At 14.8% G+C, this 14,096-nt stretch overlaps 2 protein-coding genes across 2 annotated transcripts, besides 20 other annotated features; both read left to right on the forward strand. All coding sequences in view use genetic code 6, as the record gives it.

Annotated features, from left to right (window-relative positions):
* Nucleotides 1–739: 739 nt before the first annotated feature.
* Nucleotides 740–769: a microsatellite.
* A 105-nt stretch (nucleotides 770–874) lies between these two features.
* Nucleotides 875–1,082: a microsatellite.
* Nucleotides 882–1,018: a microsatellite.
* Nucleotides 1,018–1,063: a microsatellite.
* A 1,082-nt stretch (nucleotides 1,083–2,164) lies between the features above and the next one.
* Nucleotides 2,165–2,212: a microsatellite.
* A 76-nt stretch (nucleotides 2,213–2,288) lies between these two features.
* Nucleotides 2,289–2,325: a microsatellite.
* An 844-nt stretch (nucleotides 2,326–3,169) lies between these two features.
* On the forward strand, nucleotides 3,170–3,885 carry IMG5_203160 (hypothetical protein; the record flags this gene model as incomplete). Its single annotated transcript, XM_004023839.1, has 1 exon — nucleotides 3,170–3,885. The coding sequence occupies one exon, from the start codon at nucleotides 3,170–3,172 to the stop codon at nucleotides 3,806–3,808; it is 639 nt and encodes a 212-aa protein (XP_004023888.1). The 3' UTR covers nucleotides 3,809–3,885.
* Nucleotides 3,180–3,222: a microsatellite.
* Nucleotides 3,886–5,830: 1,945 nt separating the features above from the next.
* Nucleotides 5,831–5,872: a microsatellite.
* Nucleotides 5,837–5,873: a microsatellite.
* Nucleotides 5,874–7,900: 2,027 nt separating this feature from the next.
* Nucleotides 7,901–7,960: a microsatellite.
* Nucleotides 7,961–7,988: 28 nt separating this feature from the next.
* Nucleotides 7,989–8,027: a microsatellite.
* Nucleotides 8,028–8,035: 8 nt separating this feature from the next.
* Nucleotides 8,036–8,085: a microsatellite.
* An 884-nt stretch (nucleotides 8,086–8,969) lies between these two features.
* IMG5_203170 (hypothetical protein) lies at nucleotides 8,970–11,521 on the forward strand (the record flags this gene model as incomplete). Its single annotated transcript, XM_004023840.1, has 7 exons — nucleotides 8,970–8,975; nucleotides 9,105–10,143; nucleotides 10,777–10,880; nucleotides 10,937–11,134; nucleotides 11,183–11,242; nucleotides 11,296–11,323; nucleotides 11,382–11,521. 7 exons carry the CDS (start codon nucleotides 8,970–8,972, stop codon nucleotides 11,519–11,521), a joined length of 1,575 nt encoding a protein of 524 aa, XP_004023889.1.
* Nucleotides 10,196–10,275: a microsatellite.
* Nucleotides 10,216–10,273: a microsatellite.
* Nucleotides 10,223–10,285: a microsatellite.
* Nucleotides 10,224–10,279: a microsatellite.
* A 1,063-nt stretch (nucleotides 11,522–12,584) lies between the features above and the next one.
* Nucleotides 12,585–12,616: a microsatellite.
* Nucleotides 12,617–13,473: 857 nt separating this feature from the next.
* Nucleotides 13,474–13,509: a microsatellite.
* Nucleotides 13,476–13,515: a microsatellite.
* Nucleotides 13,516–13,618: 103 nt separating this feature from the next.
* Nucleotides 13,619–13,644: a microsatellite.
* Nucleotides 13,645–14,096: the final 452 nt, after the last annotated feature.

Below are 14,096 nucleotides of genomic sequence, written 5' to 3' on the forward strand. Positions count from 1 at the left end.
ATAATAAGTTATTAAAAATTAAGAAAAAATGAATAAATTGCTTAAAGCAGCAATTAATTTAGAGAATAGCCAAATGTGAAAAAAAAAAAAAAAAAAATTAATTAAATTTTATGAAATAAACAATAATTAAACAAAAAAAATTATAGTATAAATTAATCTAAATTTTAATTATAAATAGTTATTATATTTTTATATAAATAAATTTTAATATTAAAAACTACCAAAATAATAATTGCTTTAATATATTTTAAAATATAAATATAAAAAAATTATAATATTAAAAAGTATTAAAATTTATTTTTATAAAAAAATATAAGATATTTAATAATTTTTAGTAAAGAATTTTTAATTTTTTAATTAAAATATATAAAAATAATAATAATAAAATAAATATATAATTAATTAAAATGTGATTTTATTTAATAAGTAATTATTATTTTATTCATTAATAAAAAATAATTATTAATTAAAGAAAAGAAAATATTAAAACATTATATGCAATATTTATACAAAAAAATAAATTTTGCATTTATTTATATTAAATATATATGTATATATATATTCTAATTTTGATTAATATTATATATATATATGTATGCAATAAAAAAAATATTATTTAAAAATAAAAAAAAAAAATATATTTTTATAAGTAAAGATAATTTAAAAAAAAATATTTGTCTATTTTTAATAAATATAATAAAATTAATTTTAAATATATATTTTGATAACATAATAGAAAAAAAAATATAAAAAATATAAAAAATATAAATTTATATATTCTTCAATAATCATAAATCATGAATACTGCCAAGTAATTGTAAATTTAGCAAATAAGCTATTTATGACTTTAATTCTAAAATACCTATATTTTCCCTTTATTAAATTTAATTTAATTTAATTTAATTTAATTTAATTTAATTTAATTTAATTTAATTTAATTTAATTTAAATTAATTTAATTTAATTTATTTTTAATTTAATTTTATCTTAATTTAATTATGTCTTAATTTAATTTAATTATATTTATTTTAGTATATTTTTTTTATATATTTTATTTATTATTTCAATTTATTTAATTTATTTTATATAATTTCAAAATTATTTTTTTTTAAATAAAAAAAAAATATACTTAACACTAGTAAAATGTACAATATGATATATTAGACTATTATTTTTGAATTATTCATCAACACTTTTTATTAAACTATCTTATTAATTTTATGTAATTTTATCGCATTTTGTAAATACAATTACAATTGGTTTCATTTTTTACACTAATAATTATAAAAGCATTTAATCAACTTATTTTATTCCATGTTCACTATCTATAAGTACAAATATTCTATGTAAATAGCTAGAATATTCTATATAATTTAACATCATTTTCCCCCAATTTTATAATTCTTTTTTGTTTCCAACAGCAAATCCGTATCCTGGAGGGTCTACAAGTACTGACCCTTAATCTAGTTATATGAAATTTAATTCTCTTGTTTTTCCAGGCATGTTTGATGTTTCCATTATTTTATATTTTAATAATGCATTTATTAATGAAGACTTTCCAACATTAGATCTTCCTACAACTACAAACTATTAAAAAAATCGATATTAAAAAATTAATTGGTTTAATATTTTTAATCTACTTCTTTTCTTTTTTATAAACTATTTAAATCTTATTTTTGTCTTATATTTTCTAAGTATTATTTTAATTCTTTTGGTTAACATTAACCTTCTTTGTAAAATTTTTATGTAAATCTTTCACCCAATTGTACCTATAGTTTACTTTTATAAAATTATATAGTTATCTTACATTATTTTACCCATTTTGGAGTATTAAATGTCGATTCGAAATTATTGTTTAATATATAAAAAGGCTTTATTTATTTTTTCATTTTTGTTGTTGTTGTTGGAAATATAAGAAAAAGCTATAATATATATATATATATTAAAATAAATATTTAATAGTTTTTTGTTTATTTAATTTTAAATAAATAGTTAGTACTGTAAATGGATATAAAATATTTTTATTTAACTATTTAAAAAGGAAAAATATAAGGTGAAAAAAAATACAAATAAAAAATAATAAAATTTCGAATAAACGATGTAAATAAATATATATAAATTTAAAGATAAAACAAAAAAATATAAAATATATATCAATAAATGATATTTATTAAATTTATTGATTAAATAATTTATTTTAAATTTTTATTAAAAAAATATATATTTGAAAAAGTAATATTTATATATATATAAAATAAAATATTAATTTTATAATATTTTTGAAAATCTAAATAATAAAATATATATAAAATTATAAAATATATATGTAATGCTTATTAATGAATAAATAAAATTTAGTTTATAAAAAGTTGATTTTTATTAATTTCTTAGTATAATAAATATCTCCATGATTTATAATTTAATATAAAAATAAATTATTGTTATTTTTAAAAAATTTATGATACTAATAAAATTACAAAATATATAAAAATAAGTTTTTTTTCAATTATTAACAATACATAAAATTATACTAATATTTATAAAGAAAAAGAAAAAAAAAATATAATCTTTATTTAAAAAAAGAATATAAACATATCCATTAAATAAGATCTTTTATTTTCAATATATAAGATATATTTGTTCAAGAAAAATAAAATTTATATAAAATTATTTTAATAAATAAATCAAAATTATTATGTTTATACTTCATTTTCTTTTTATAATTATTATTATTCTTAATTTTCATTTTATAACTCGATTTTATTATAACTAGAAGAAGAATTTTTCATTTTATTTACAGATTATCTTTAATATTCTTCCTAGTCTAAATTATCTGCACTAATTTTTTATATACTTTATTTTTTCAAAAACTTTTCAGCAAACTAAGGAGCACTTAAAATCAAAGCACTTTCTAACTCTTCATAAGCGCTCTTTTACATTATTTAAGTAGATTATAATCTTTAAATGATTTCCATTTCAAATTCTTCCATTTTTTTAATTTCTCGTTGTTTTTATTACTTTATTTTATCTTCATATAACATTTTTTCTTCAATTTCTCTTTTTATAAATTCCTTCTTAATATCTTGATATTTTTTCATATTTTAATTTTTGTTTTCCTTTTATTTTTTTATAAACTCGTTTCTTTCTCTTGCAATTAAAATTTATTATTCATGACTTTTCTTTATTTTTTGTATGTTTTATATTTTCTAATCTTTTATTTTTTAGACGTTTTCTTTTTTCATTAATAAATATTCTTCTCTTAAAACTTTTCTTTCTTCTTGACTTTAAGCTCTTAATTATTTTACTTTTTATACTTTTTAATCTAATTTTTTTTTTTTTGTTTATTCTCTCTTTTTTTTTATATATATAATTAATCAAAAAAAAAAAAATGTTTAGTTTACTATTGCATTTTTTTCTAAATTTTTCATTTTCAAATAATATATTTCCATAGCTTTTTTACGTGTTTCTTCAATTTTTTTTAAAGTTTTTATTTCTTCTTGTCTTAATAAAGATATCCTGTTTGCTAATGTTTATTAGTTTTCTTCCATATGTTTTCTTTCTTTTCTTGCATTATAATAATTACTTATTGTGCTGTATTTTAAATCAAAGGGATATTAGACAGATTGTTATGCATTTTCTTAAAATTCTATAGTCTCTTGGTTTTAATTAGAAAGGCTTTATTTGTTTCTTAATTCATTTCTATTATTTAGTTCGTCTATATTATTTTATTAATCTTAAATATCTTTTTCTTATTCAAATAAATTTTCATTCTATTATGTTTCTTTCTATTACTCTAATTGTTAATTTGAATGATCTTATTTATCTTATTAATATTATAATTAGGGCTATATTTCTTAGTTATTATTTAATTAAACTTATTCTTCTTAATTATTTAAGATTTTTTCTTACTATTTTTCAAGATTTGTTTAATCCATTATTAGATTTTTAAAATTTTTTTTTATAACTTATTAATAATTAATTATAACAAATTGTTTCGTTTTAAAATTAAATAAAAAATGATTAATAATTTACGTTTAAAATTATAGTATAAAAATTATATGAATTATTAATAATTATTAGTAAATATCTTTTTTATATTTTTTAATTATATATATATATATAATATTTTTTTATAACAAAAAAAAATTATTTTTAAAATGAAAATAAATATATGTATTTTTATTTATTTTAACTTTTTATAATAATTTATATTATTTTTTAAACTTTTTTAATCATTATTAAATTAATTACTTTTTGTCTAGCTTTTAATAAATAAATTAATTATTATAGATCTAATTAAATAATTAATTGATTTGTTAATTTATGCTTTAAATTTGGTTTAAAAAATGCTTATGATTCATCTATTTAGTACAAGTTTACAATTTAGCAAACTAATATGAACTCTTCTTGTTATTTTTTTTTTAGGAATAAGTTGTATAATTTTATTATTTAATACATACTTGAGTATCTTATTAATTATTTTTTAAGACTTAAATTCCTTAAATTCTTCATTAGTTTTACTTTATTTCAGGATTGAGACTAATTTCTTATTCTAAAATATAAAATTTTTAATCCTAACCAATTTTATTTTACTAATAAATGAATTAATGAAGTCCTTATATAATATTATTTGAAATTTATAATGCTTAAAATAAATCTATATTTTTCTAAAAAAATAAAATAATAATAGCGCAATTCGGTATATCTTATAAAATATAGTATTTCTAGGTTAACCAAATAGTATATTTAATTTTTTTTCTTATTTTATTTCCACAGGCCTTATATTTAATTTATTTTTGAATATAATATTATTTTCCTCAAGCAAATGCTTCTAATTATTAAAATATATGTTTTTATTTATAAATAAAACTAAAATACATTCTAAAAAGTTTCGGTTTAAATAATCATTTATTAAAAAAATTAAAATAAAATATTTTATTCTGTATTAAACCATAATTTTGAATTTTTTGATGTTTTTAGATATAAGCAGTCTTATAAAAAATCTATATAAATTTTTAGAAAACAATTAAAAAATAAAATTATATTACATTGAATGAAGTCTTCTGAAAGTTAAATTGTTGAATAAAAATAGCATAGTAATTAATTAAAATAGAAAATAATAAGGTTAATTTCAAAATACAATAAATTTACCAATAATTTTAAAATGAAACTCATATTTAACTATAAATCTATATAAGATTATTAATTAATAATTTTATTTTAAAGAATGCATAAATTTTGGTAAAATACATTTATATCATTCTATATTTGGATTATTTTAAAAACCTGTACTTAGATTTAAAGTTTATTGTATTAATATTTTAGGATTATTTGTATTATAACATTAATGATTTAACAAAAAAAAAATTATTAGTATGTAAATTTACGAAATTTAAAGGTTACAAATGTTAATAAAAATATAGTTAAATAATTAAAATAATCAGGGAAATTCTTTATTAAATATATCATATCCTATAATTTAAGTTATAAATATTTAAATACCAATAATTTTAGATAAAATAAAATAAATTTTAAATAATTTCTAATTATATAAAATATTTTTTTCCTCTTATAACATAAAAGTATTAATTACAATATAATTATTTTAAAAAAAAAATATAAAATAACAGAATATTTAGCAAACTCAATAATTACTAAAGGCCTTTTATAAGTATAATATTTTTTAAAATTGCTAAAAAAAAAAATTATTTAATTTTTTAATTAAATTTAAAAAGTACATGTAGAAAAATATTAGATATTTGCATATTTTAATAATAAACAAATAAATTAAAAGTAAAAATAATTATTTATTACATTATTATGTTATTAAAATTAAAAAATATAATTATTAAAATAAATATTATTATAAAATAATTTAAATAATTAATAAATATACATAATATTTTTATAATACATGAAGTAAAATATAATTATTTTTCATTGATATTAATATATAAAATTATAATATTTTTAATTAATTCTTAAATATCCTTATATTATAATTTTTAATAAAAAAAAGTTAATATTAAAAATCTGAAAGAGTTTTTTGTTTTTTATATTATAAAGTTTAAAGAATAAATAATACTATAAAATAAGCAAATTAATTTGATTTTTGTCTAAATAATATTTAATAAATATAACTAATATTTTATTCAGTATTATATATGAGAATTGCTTCTAAATTTATTATTATCATTTAAAAATATATTTTTTTTAGGCGAAGATTATTAAGATGAAATAATTTTACGTGTAGCTTAGATAAAGCTTTAACTTTTTTAATTAAAAAAATAAAAAATAGAATAATTAATTTATATTTACCATTTTTACATTAAAATATTTGACTATTAATAATAATTATTTTCTTAATTTTTTTCATTGTTATTTAAATTTTGTAAAAGTTCTTAATCATATTTTTAAATATTGCTGATTTATTTATGTTCTTATTCCTCCTATATATTTTTTATAAATAAATCATAACATTCGTTGCTTTATTAAGTTTAATAGTCTATTATTTATTTATTTAATTAAATAAATAAAATTAAATATATTTACCTTAAATTTAATTATATACTTAAAATACATTTTAAGTTTTTTAATTCTATTGTCTAATTAATTATCTAATTATTTTAATTTTTAGATATGGTTTTAATAATATTAATCTATATTATCTTTTTCTTTTAGATTATTAGTAAATTATTGATTATTTGTGTCATTGTTTTTCTTTTCTTACCATTTGTACTATTTATTCTTCTTGAATTCTTCAAGATTTATTTATTTATTTTGTTCTTTTGTTTCAAAATTATTATCATCTTAAAATGAATTTTGAGAATTTTAAAAATTTAAGCCATCACATTACAAAATTTGAGTAGAATTTTTAAAATCTTAATTATTTTATAACCATTATTGTATTTAAAATTCTGAAATAATAGAATTTGATTTTTAATTTTGTTTATTTATTTTATTTAAAAGAAGTTATTGTTATTTCATTAATTTTACAGTTTCACTATCTTAATTCTAAACTAAATCAGATTATTATATTCTTTTATTTTGGATTATTTAGTTATTTGAAGTATAATCATTTTTTTAATTATAATTTTAATATCTATTAACTAAATTAATTTAGTTATTAATTAATTCTAAACTATTAGAATTATCATCATTTTTGAAACAATTTAAACTTTATATATTAGAAATATTAGCTTTACTATCAGAAAACGATAAATCATTATTTTTATTATTAATTTATTTTTATTTAGTTAAATAGTCTACACTTAATTTATTTTTTTAATCTAAATATTAATTATTATTAAAAACTTAATTTTAATATTATTTTTTTCTAATAAATAAATAATTATAGATAAATATACTAAAAGCCTGATTTTTTAAAATTAAATTTTTCTTATTTATTATTTATTGAATATTTAATAGTTTTAAAGCGATTTTATAATAATATTTATTTTAAAAATTATAATAACTAATTAATTTACAAAAGAAATATTTTTATTATTTTTAGAATATTTAGTAAGTATTTTTTACAGCTAACTTAATACTAATATTACTATTTTTAGATTTATAAAATTTAAATTTTATTTAATTTAGAAAATAATGTTTTATTTTAATGAGAATTTATTACAAATACTGTGTAATTATAAAAGTGGCTTTTTTCATATTTTTAGATTTGCTTTAATAAAAATAAATAAAATTAGGACAGCTTTAGTTAATATTAAATTTATTTAAATTATATTTATAAATAATTTAAGAATTATTTTTCTTTTAATTTTTATTTTTAATATTTAATTAATATTAATTAAATTAGGAAATATTATTAACATAAAATTTTTCATGAATAGATTAAAATTTTATTGGTTAAATAAAATTATCTTTAAAAAAATGATTATTTGATTATAATTATTATAATTATTATTATTATTATTATTATTATTATTATTATTTATATTATTCTATTTAATTTTCTTTATATTTTTACTATTTTTATATAATAATTTCATTTTTCTATATATTAATTTCTAAATTAATTTATTTTTTATTTTAGTTTTATTTTATTTGTGATTATTATTTTTATTTTTCTAATATTCGCTCATTTTTTTTTTCTTAATCAAATTATTATTTTTAATTTTATAAATTATTTTGTTAAATATTTTAATATTTATCTCTATTATTATCTTTTATTTTATTATTATTACTATATTATTTCTATATTTTTTACATTAATTTTTACTGTTCATTTAATTATTATTAATTATCACTTTTTATTATAGACATTGTTTATTTTATTTTGTTGCCATTATTTTCATATTATTATTAAATTTATTTAATTTAACATTATAATTTTTAACTTTAATGTTATTATTTAATCTTTTAATTTAAACTATCTCTTTTTTATATTATTAATATATATATTTTTTCTTTTTTTACATATAATCAATTTTTTTTGAATATCCATAATTTTAATAATTATTCTTTTCATATTCTTAATTTTTATTTACGCTTATTTTAAAATTTGCAATATAAGAATCGGGTAAATAATTTATAATACTTTTTTAAAATTATTCATTTTAATCATTTTTTAATTAACTTTTCGAAATATATTAATTTTAGATCATATTATTACCATTATTTTGATTCAGGTAAATTTTTTATTATATTAAATATGTTTTGTTTAATTATCTGTTAGAACTTTATGAATTTATTTATTTTTTTCGTTAAATTTTTCAAAAGAATAAGATTGTTGCCTTGTTAGTATTGGCATTCTATAAATATTAATATCTTATATTATCTAATATTTTTAAATTTTATATTTAAAATTTTTATGATGTTCTTTTTTTTACATTGCTCATTTTTAAATGTTGTTTAATAAGAATAAAAAAATAAAGCAAATAATATTATAGTTAATTTCAAATTTGCAAAAATATAAAAAAGAAATATTATTGATAGTTCTAATTTACAAAAATGCTTGTAAATTTTTATAAATTTAAAATAAAATATATTTTTAAATCAATAATATAATCTATATATATAAAAATAAAAAAATACTAAAAAGATATAATTTAAATCAAAAAAAATTAAAACTAATTAAAAAAAGAGCAACTAAAAGAAATGTCTAAAACAGCTGTTTTAATGCTCAATTTAGGAGGTCCAAATAATATCTCTGAAGTTACTCCGTTTCTACATCGATTTTTTTGCGATACAACAGTAATAAGAATTCCATTTGGATTAGGTCCATACATTGGAAAATTAAGAGGTCCTGCAAAAGTGACCAAATAATATCAAAAAATAGGAGGAAAGAGCCCTATAAAAGATTGGACAATAAAACAAGGTGAGAAAATGATAAAACATTTGGATATAATCTCACCATAAACAGGTCCTCATATTTATTTCCCAGCATTTAGATATGGATTGCCTTTATACCATGATTAAATAGATGAATGCATAAACAACTATTCAGAAGTAGAAAGAATAGTATTGTTTTCATAATTCCCTTAATATTCATGTACAACAGCTGGAAATGCTATAAGATATGCTTTAAAGCATATGTAAGAAAATCACAGTAGTCATAATAAGAAAATTCATATAATTGATAGATGGTTTGATAACGAGTATTACATAAAATCAATTACAAATATTTTAAAATAAGATTTAGAAACCAATTTTGATGAAAAACAAAGAGAAAAAGTTTTAATTTTATTCACAGCCCATTCATTACCACTCGATTTTATTTAATAAGGTGATGTTTATCCTTTCGAGATTGCAAGCACAGCTGAAAAAGTAATAAAAGAAGGAGGATTTAAAAACTCTTATAGGGTCAGTTGGTAAAGTAAGGTTGGACTAAAGTAATGGCTTGCTCCTTCTACAATAAATGCACTTCAATAATATTCGAATAAGGGTTGGGAATATATAATTATTGTTCCTCTTGGATTTACAAGTGATCATTTAGAAACTCTTTATGAAATAGATCATGAAATAATTGAAGAGTTTGGATCTAAGCTTAAATATAAGAAAATTGCTAGGTCTAGAAGTTTAAATGATGACGATACCTTTTGTTAAGGATTAGCTCATATTGTTGCCGCTAACTTAAAAGATGACAGCTATAGATCACCTAATCTAAATTTAAGATGTCCTGATTGTAAATTTAAAGAATGTAATTTGCTTTTTAAATGAAGTTTGTTAATTTTTTGTTATTTTTATAATAATATTTTTTATTTTAAAAAAATTATTAATTTATTTATAAAAAAATATTTTTATTTTTTTAAAAATAAAATAATTTTTGCTTTTGTAATTTTTTTTTTTTAAGTAAATTTAAATATAGTTTCGATTTTTTAAAACCAAAAGTTTATTAATGTTTTGTTTTGTTTTGTTGTTTTTTACAGTTTTAATAAAATAATTATTAGATAAATATCATTTCATTAAAATGTATTTAAAAATTATTAGATAATCAAAATTTAAACTAATATAAATAATAATTTAATATTAAAAAATATATAAATACATAATTGTCTAATTTTGTTAGAATTTTTTATTTTTAAATTCATATTTTTATATTTAAATATTTTATTTCGATAAGATAATTATTTAATTTTTATAAAATTAAAAAATAAAAATACAATAATGTAGTAAGACAATATATAATAATATTAATAGAATCAATAAAATTTGGTTTAAGAATAATTAAGTTTTTAAAAATTACAATCTATTAAAGATGAAGATAACTATTAATACGAAAATCAACAAAATTATTTATATTTAACAAATAATATAGATAATTTAAATTTTTGTACAGAACAAAATGGAGTTTAAATATTAAATTGTACATCTTTTTCACAGTAGTGTATTCCTTAGAATTTATTGAACTAACATAAAAATGTAAATTGAAAAAAATATATAAATATTTAAAAAATAAATAAAATAAAACAAAATAGAGTATATGGTTATCCGAAGAAGGACTCCCTTAAAGCTTTATTTTAGATCTTAAAAATATACAATAAAGACCTCGCTTTTTCAAATCTATAGGTTTTTATTGTTGGCATGATTATTCAACAAATCCTGCAGTTATTGAAATTTCTGTATCTCTTGAAGGCACAAAATTTATTACTTGGGTTATTATTAGAGCGGAATTAGTAAATTTTATATATTTAGTAATTAATTAAGGATTTTTATTTTTTTAGAAAGCAGGTATTTAATTATTTAGTATTGATCCATTAGGAAAAAGATATAATTATATAAAGGTATAATTTATTTTTTAATTTAATCTAAATTAAGTTATAAAAATATATTTTAGTTTACTGTGAAAGAAACTTTTGGAGGAAGTAAAGTTTATATAAATTAATTATATTTATTGGAAGATAATATGCTTATTAAAACTAGCTAGTGCTTAATGTAATGGCCGTTACATACTACTAATAATATGGTAAATTCTTTAAGTGGATAAAAATAATCTTAAGTATTATAATAATAATAATATTCACAAAGTGAAAGAGTTAGTCAAAACAAATATGGTTAAATGAATATCTAACAGACAGAAATCTAATAATAATAGAATACTTAATAAATATAAACATCTGGCTCTAAATTTAATTATATATAAAAACCATATAATAAAAAGAATAATATAGATTCTGTATAGTATGTATAACCCTATAAGTATATATATATATTTTAATATTATTTTTTTATAATTTGTATAATATTTTAAAGTGAATAAGGAACAACAGCTAAATCAATAATAGAAACAGAAATTAGCAAAAATTAAAACAAAAATAGTTAATAGATAAATTAACCATATGATGTACTTTTTAAAATAAAATTTTTGTAATATATTATTTTTAAAAAATTTATATTTCTTTTTTATTTTGAAAAAAAAAAAAAAAAAAATGAAGATTTTATCAAAAGATATATTTATTTTATAAAATGAATTGATGAATATTTAATAATCATTATAGACTTTTGGAAATATTATTTAAAAAATGCAAGAAACAAAAGAAAATATTGTAGAAGAAATCTCTTTGTCTACTGAATCTTTATATATTTTTAAATAAGAAGTTAATTAAAGATTACTTAAATTAGAATAATAAATTATAAATTAATAATAAGAGTAAATCAAATATTAGTAAGAAATAATAGAATCATAGAATAGCAATAAATTTTAGTCTTAATAAAAAATATAAAAATAAGGCATGATTATAAACAGTTAAGATCTAGAAAAAGTAATTATATTAAATATTATTAACTATTTTAATTGTCTTTTTATTAAAATATTAACAATAAAAGTCTATAAACATTGCCTTAAATAGTCGACTTGGATTATTATAATAGAATATAAATCAAACTATAAAAGAATCAATAAACCTCTAGCATTAAGAGTAGAGTTAAAATATATTTAGAAAATAATAATAAAGTAATTAAAGCCCTGATTATTAGCCTTATGATAGTTTTAAAAAATACTAAAACATTGAAAATTCACAAAAATCAATTAAAAACAATGGAAATAAAAATGTTTATTATTAAAATAAGTAAAGAGTTGTATATTTATTAGATAAACTCTAATAAAAATTGAATTTAAGAGTATACTATATAAATATTTTTTTATATACAATATTTTTATAAATATAAGTAATAAAAAGTTAAAGAGCTAAATACTGAAGAAAGAAAATCTCGAAAAATGCAAAAACTAAAATTAAAAAACTAAAATATATACAGTGATTCATCAAATGAAAATATATGAAAAATGAAAAATCTAAAAGATTTTAAAGAATCATTTATTTGAAATATATTTATATAAAATAATAATTTTTAAATTTATTAATTAAAAATTAAACTTTTAATGAAATTTTAAAAATAAATGTACAAAATAATATTTTGAAATAAATAATTTTAATTTTTTACTGATTCATTATATTATATATGTATGATATTTTTTATAAATTTATTTTAAATAACTATTGCTTAAATAGTTTTTAAAAAAGCAAAATATATATAAAATTATAATAATTAATTAATTAAATAAAATTGTTCATATTGGCTTTTTTAAAAATTAAAATTATATTATTTTTTAAATATTATGCTTTTAATTTTAATCTTAATTTTTTATTATTATTTCTGTTTTAATGTTTTTATTTTTTATATATATTTTTTTTTTTCAATAAATAATCAAAATAAAGTCCGTTATCTATATTTTCAAGCCATAGTTTTTGTTGATTGATTTTTTTTAAAAAAAATTATAACTAGAACTTTCTATATTATTCTTTTTAATTTCTTAATTATTCTTTATAATACATATAAATTACATAATAATTAAAATATATATTTTTTAAATAAATATTTTAACAAAAATAAAATTGAATAAATATATATCATCATTAACTCTAATAAATATATATACATGGATATCTTTATAAATTTTTAATTAAAATTATAGTATGATTTTATTAATAATTAGTTCAAAAATTTTATACTTAATTTAAATAGAAAAAATAAATTAAATAGAAAAAATAAAGAAATAAGAATAAAGATAGAAATTATATAAACCAGCAATAAAAAATTATTAATAAATGTATTTAAAAATTCAAAAATAATAATTAATATAAAATAATATATATTAAAGTTATATCATATATATATCATATATATAATTAATATAAAATAATAAAAAAATTACATTGATTATTTGATTCTGTAAAAAAGAAAAAAGTATTTATAAATTATACTAAAAAATAAAAAAAGAGTTCAAAAACAATCATAAAATTATAAAAAAATAAAATTATTATGAATGAACAAAATTAAAAAGATTAATGGATTGGTTAAATAGTATGTCGACACTATACAATAATAGAAAAAATAGATTCAGGATCATTTGGAAGCATATATAAAGCTAGGCGTAAAAAAGAAGCAAACAACCGTCATATAAATAGTCAAGGAGACGATTTATATGCAATAAAAATAGAGGATAATACATAAAGAAATGCAGATACATTAACCTAAGAAGCGAAAATATTATTCGATTTAAAAGGTGAAAAAGGCTTTACAAGAATGTAGTATTATATAAAAAATGATAAAACAAATACTATGGCAATGGTTTTGTTA

Source organism: Ichthyophthirius multifiliis (genome assembly GCF_000220395.1).
Source record: "Ichthyophthirius multifiliis unplaced genomic scaffold scaff_1120509251431, whole genome shotgun sequence".
Lineage (NCBI taxonomy): Eukaryota > Ciliophora > Oligohymenophorea > Hymenostomatida > Ichthyophthirius > Ichthyophthirius multifiliis.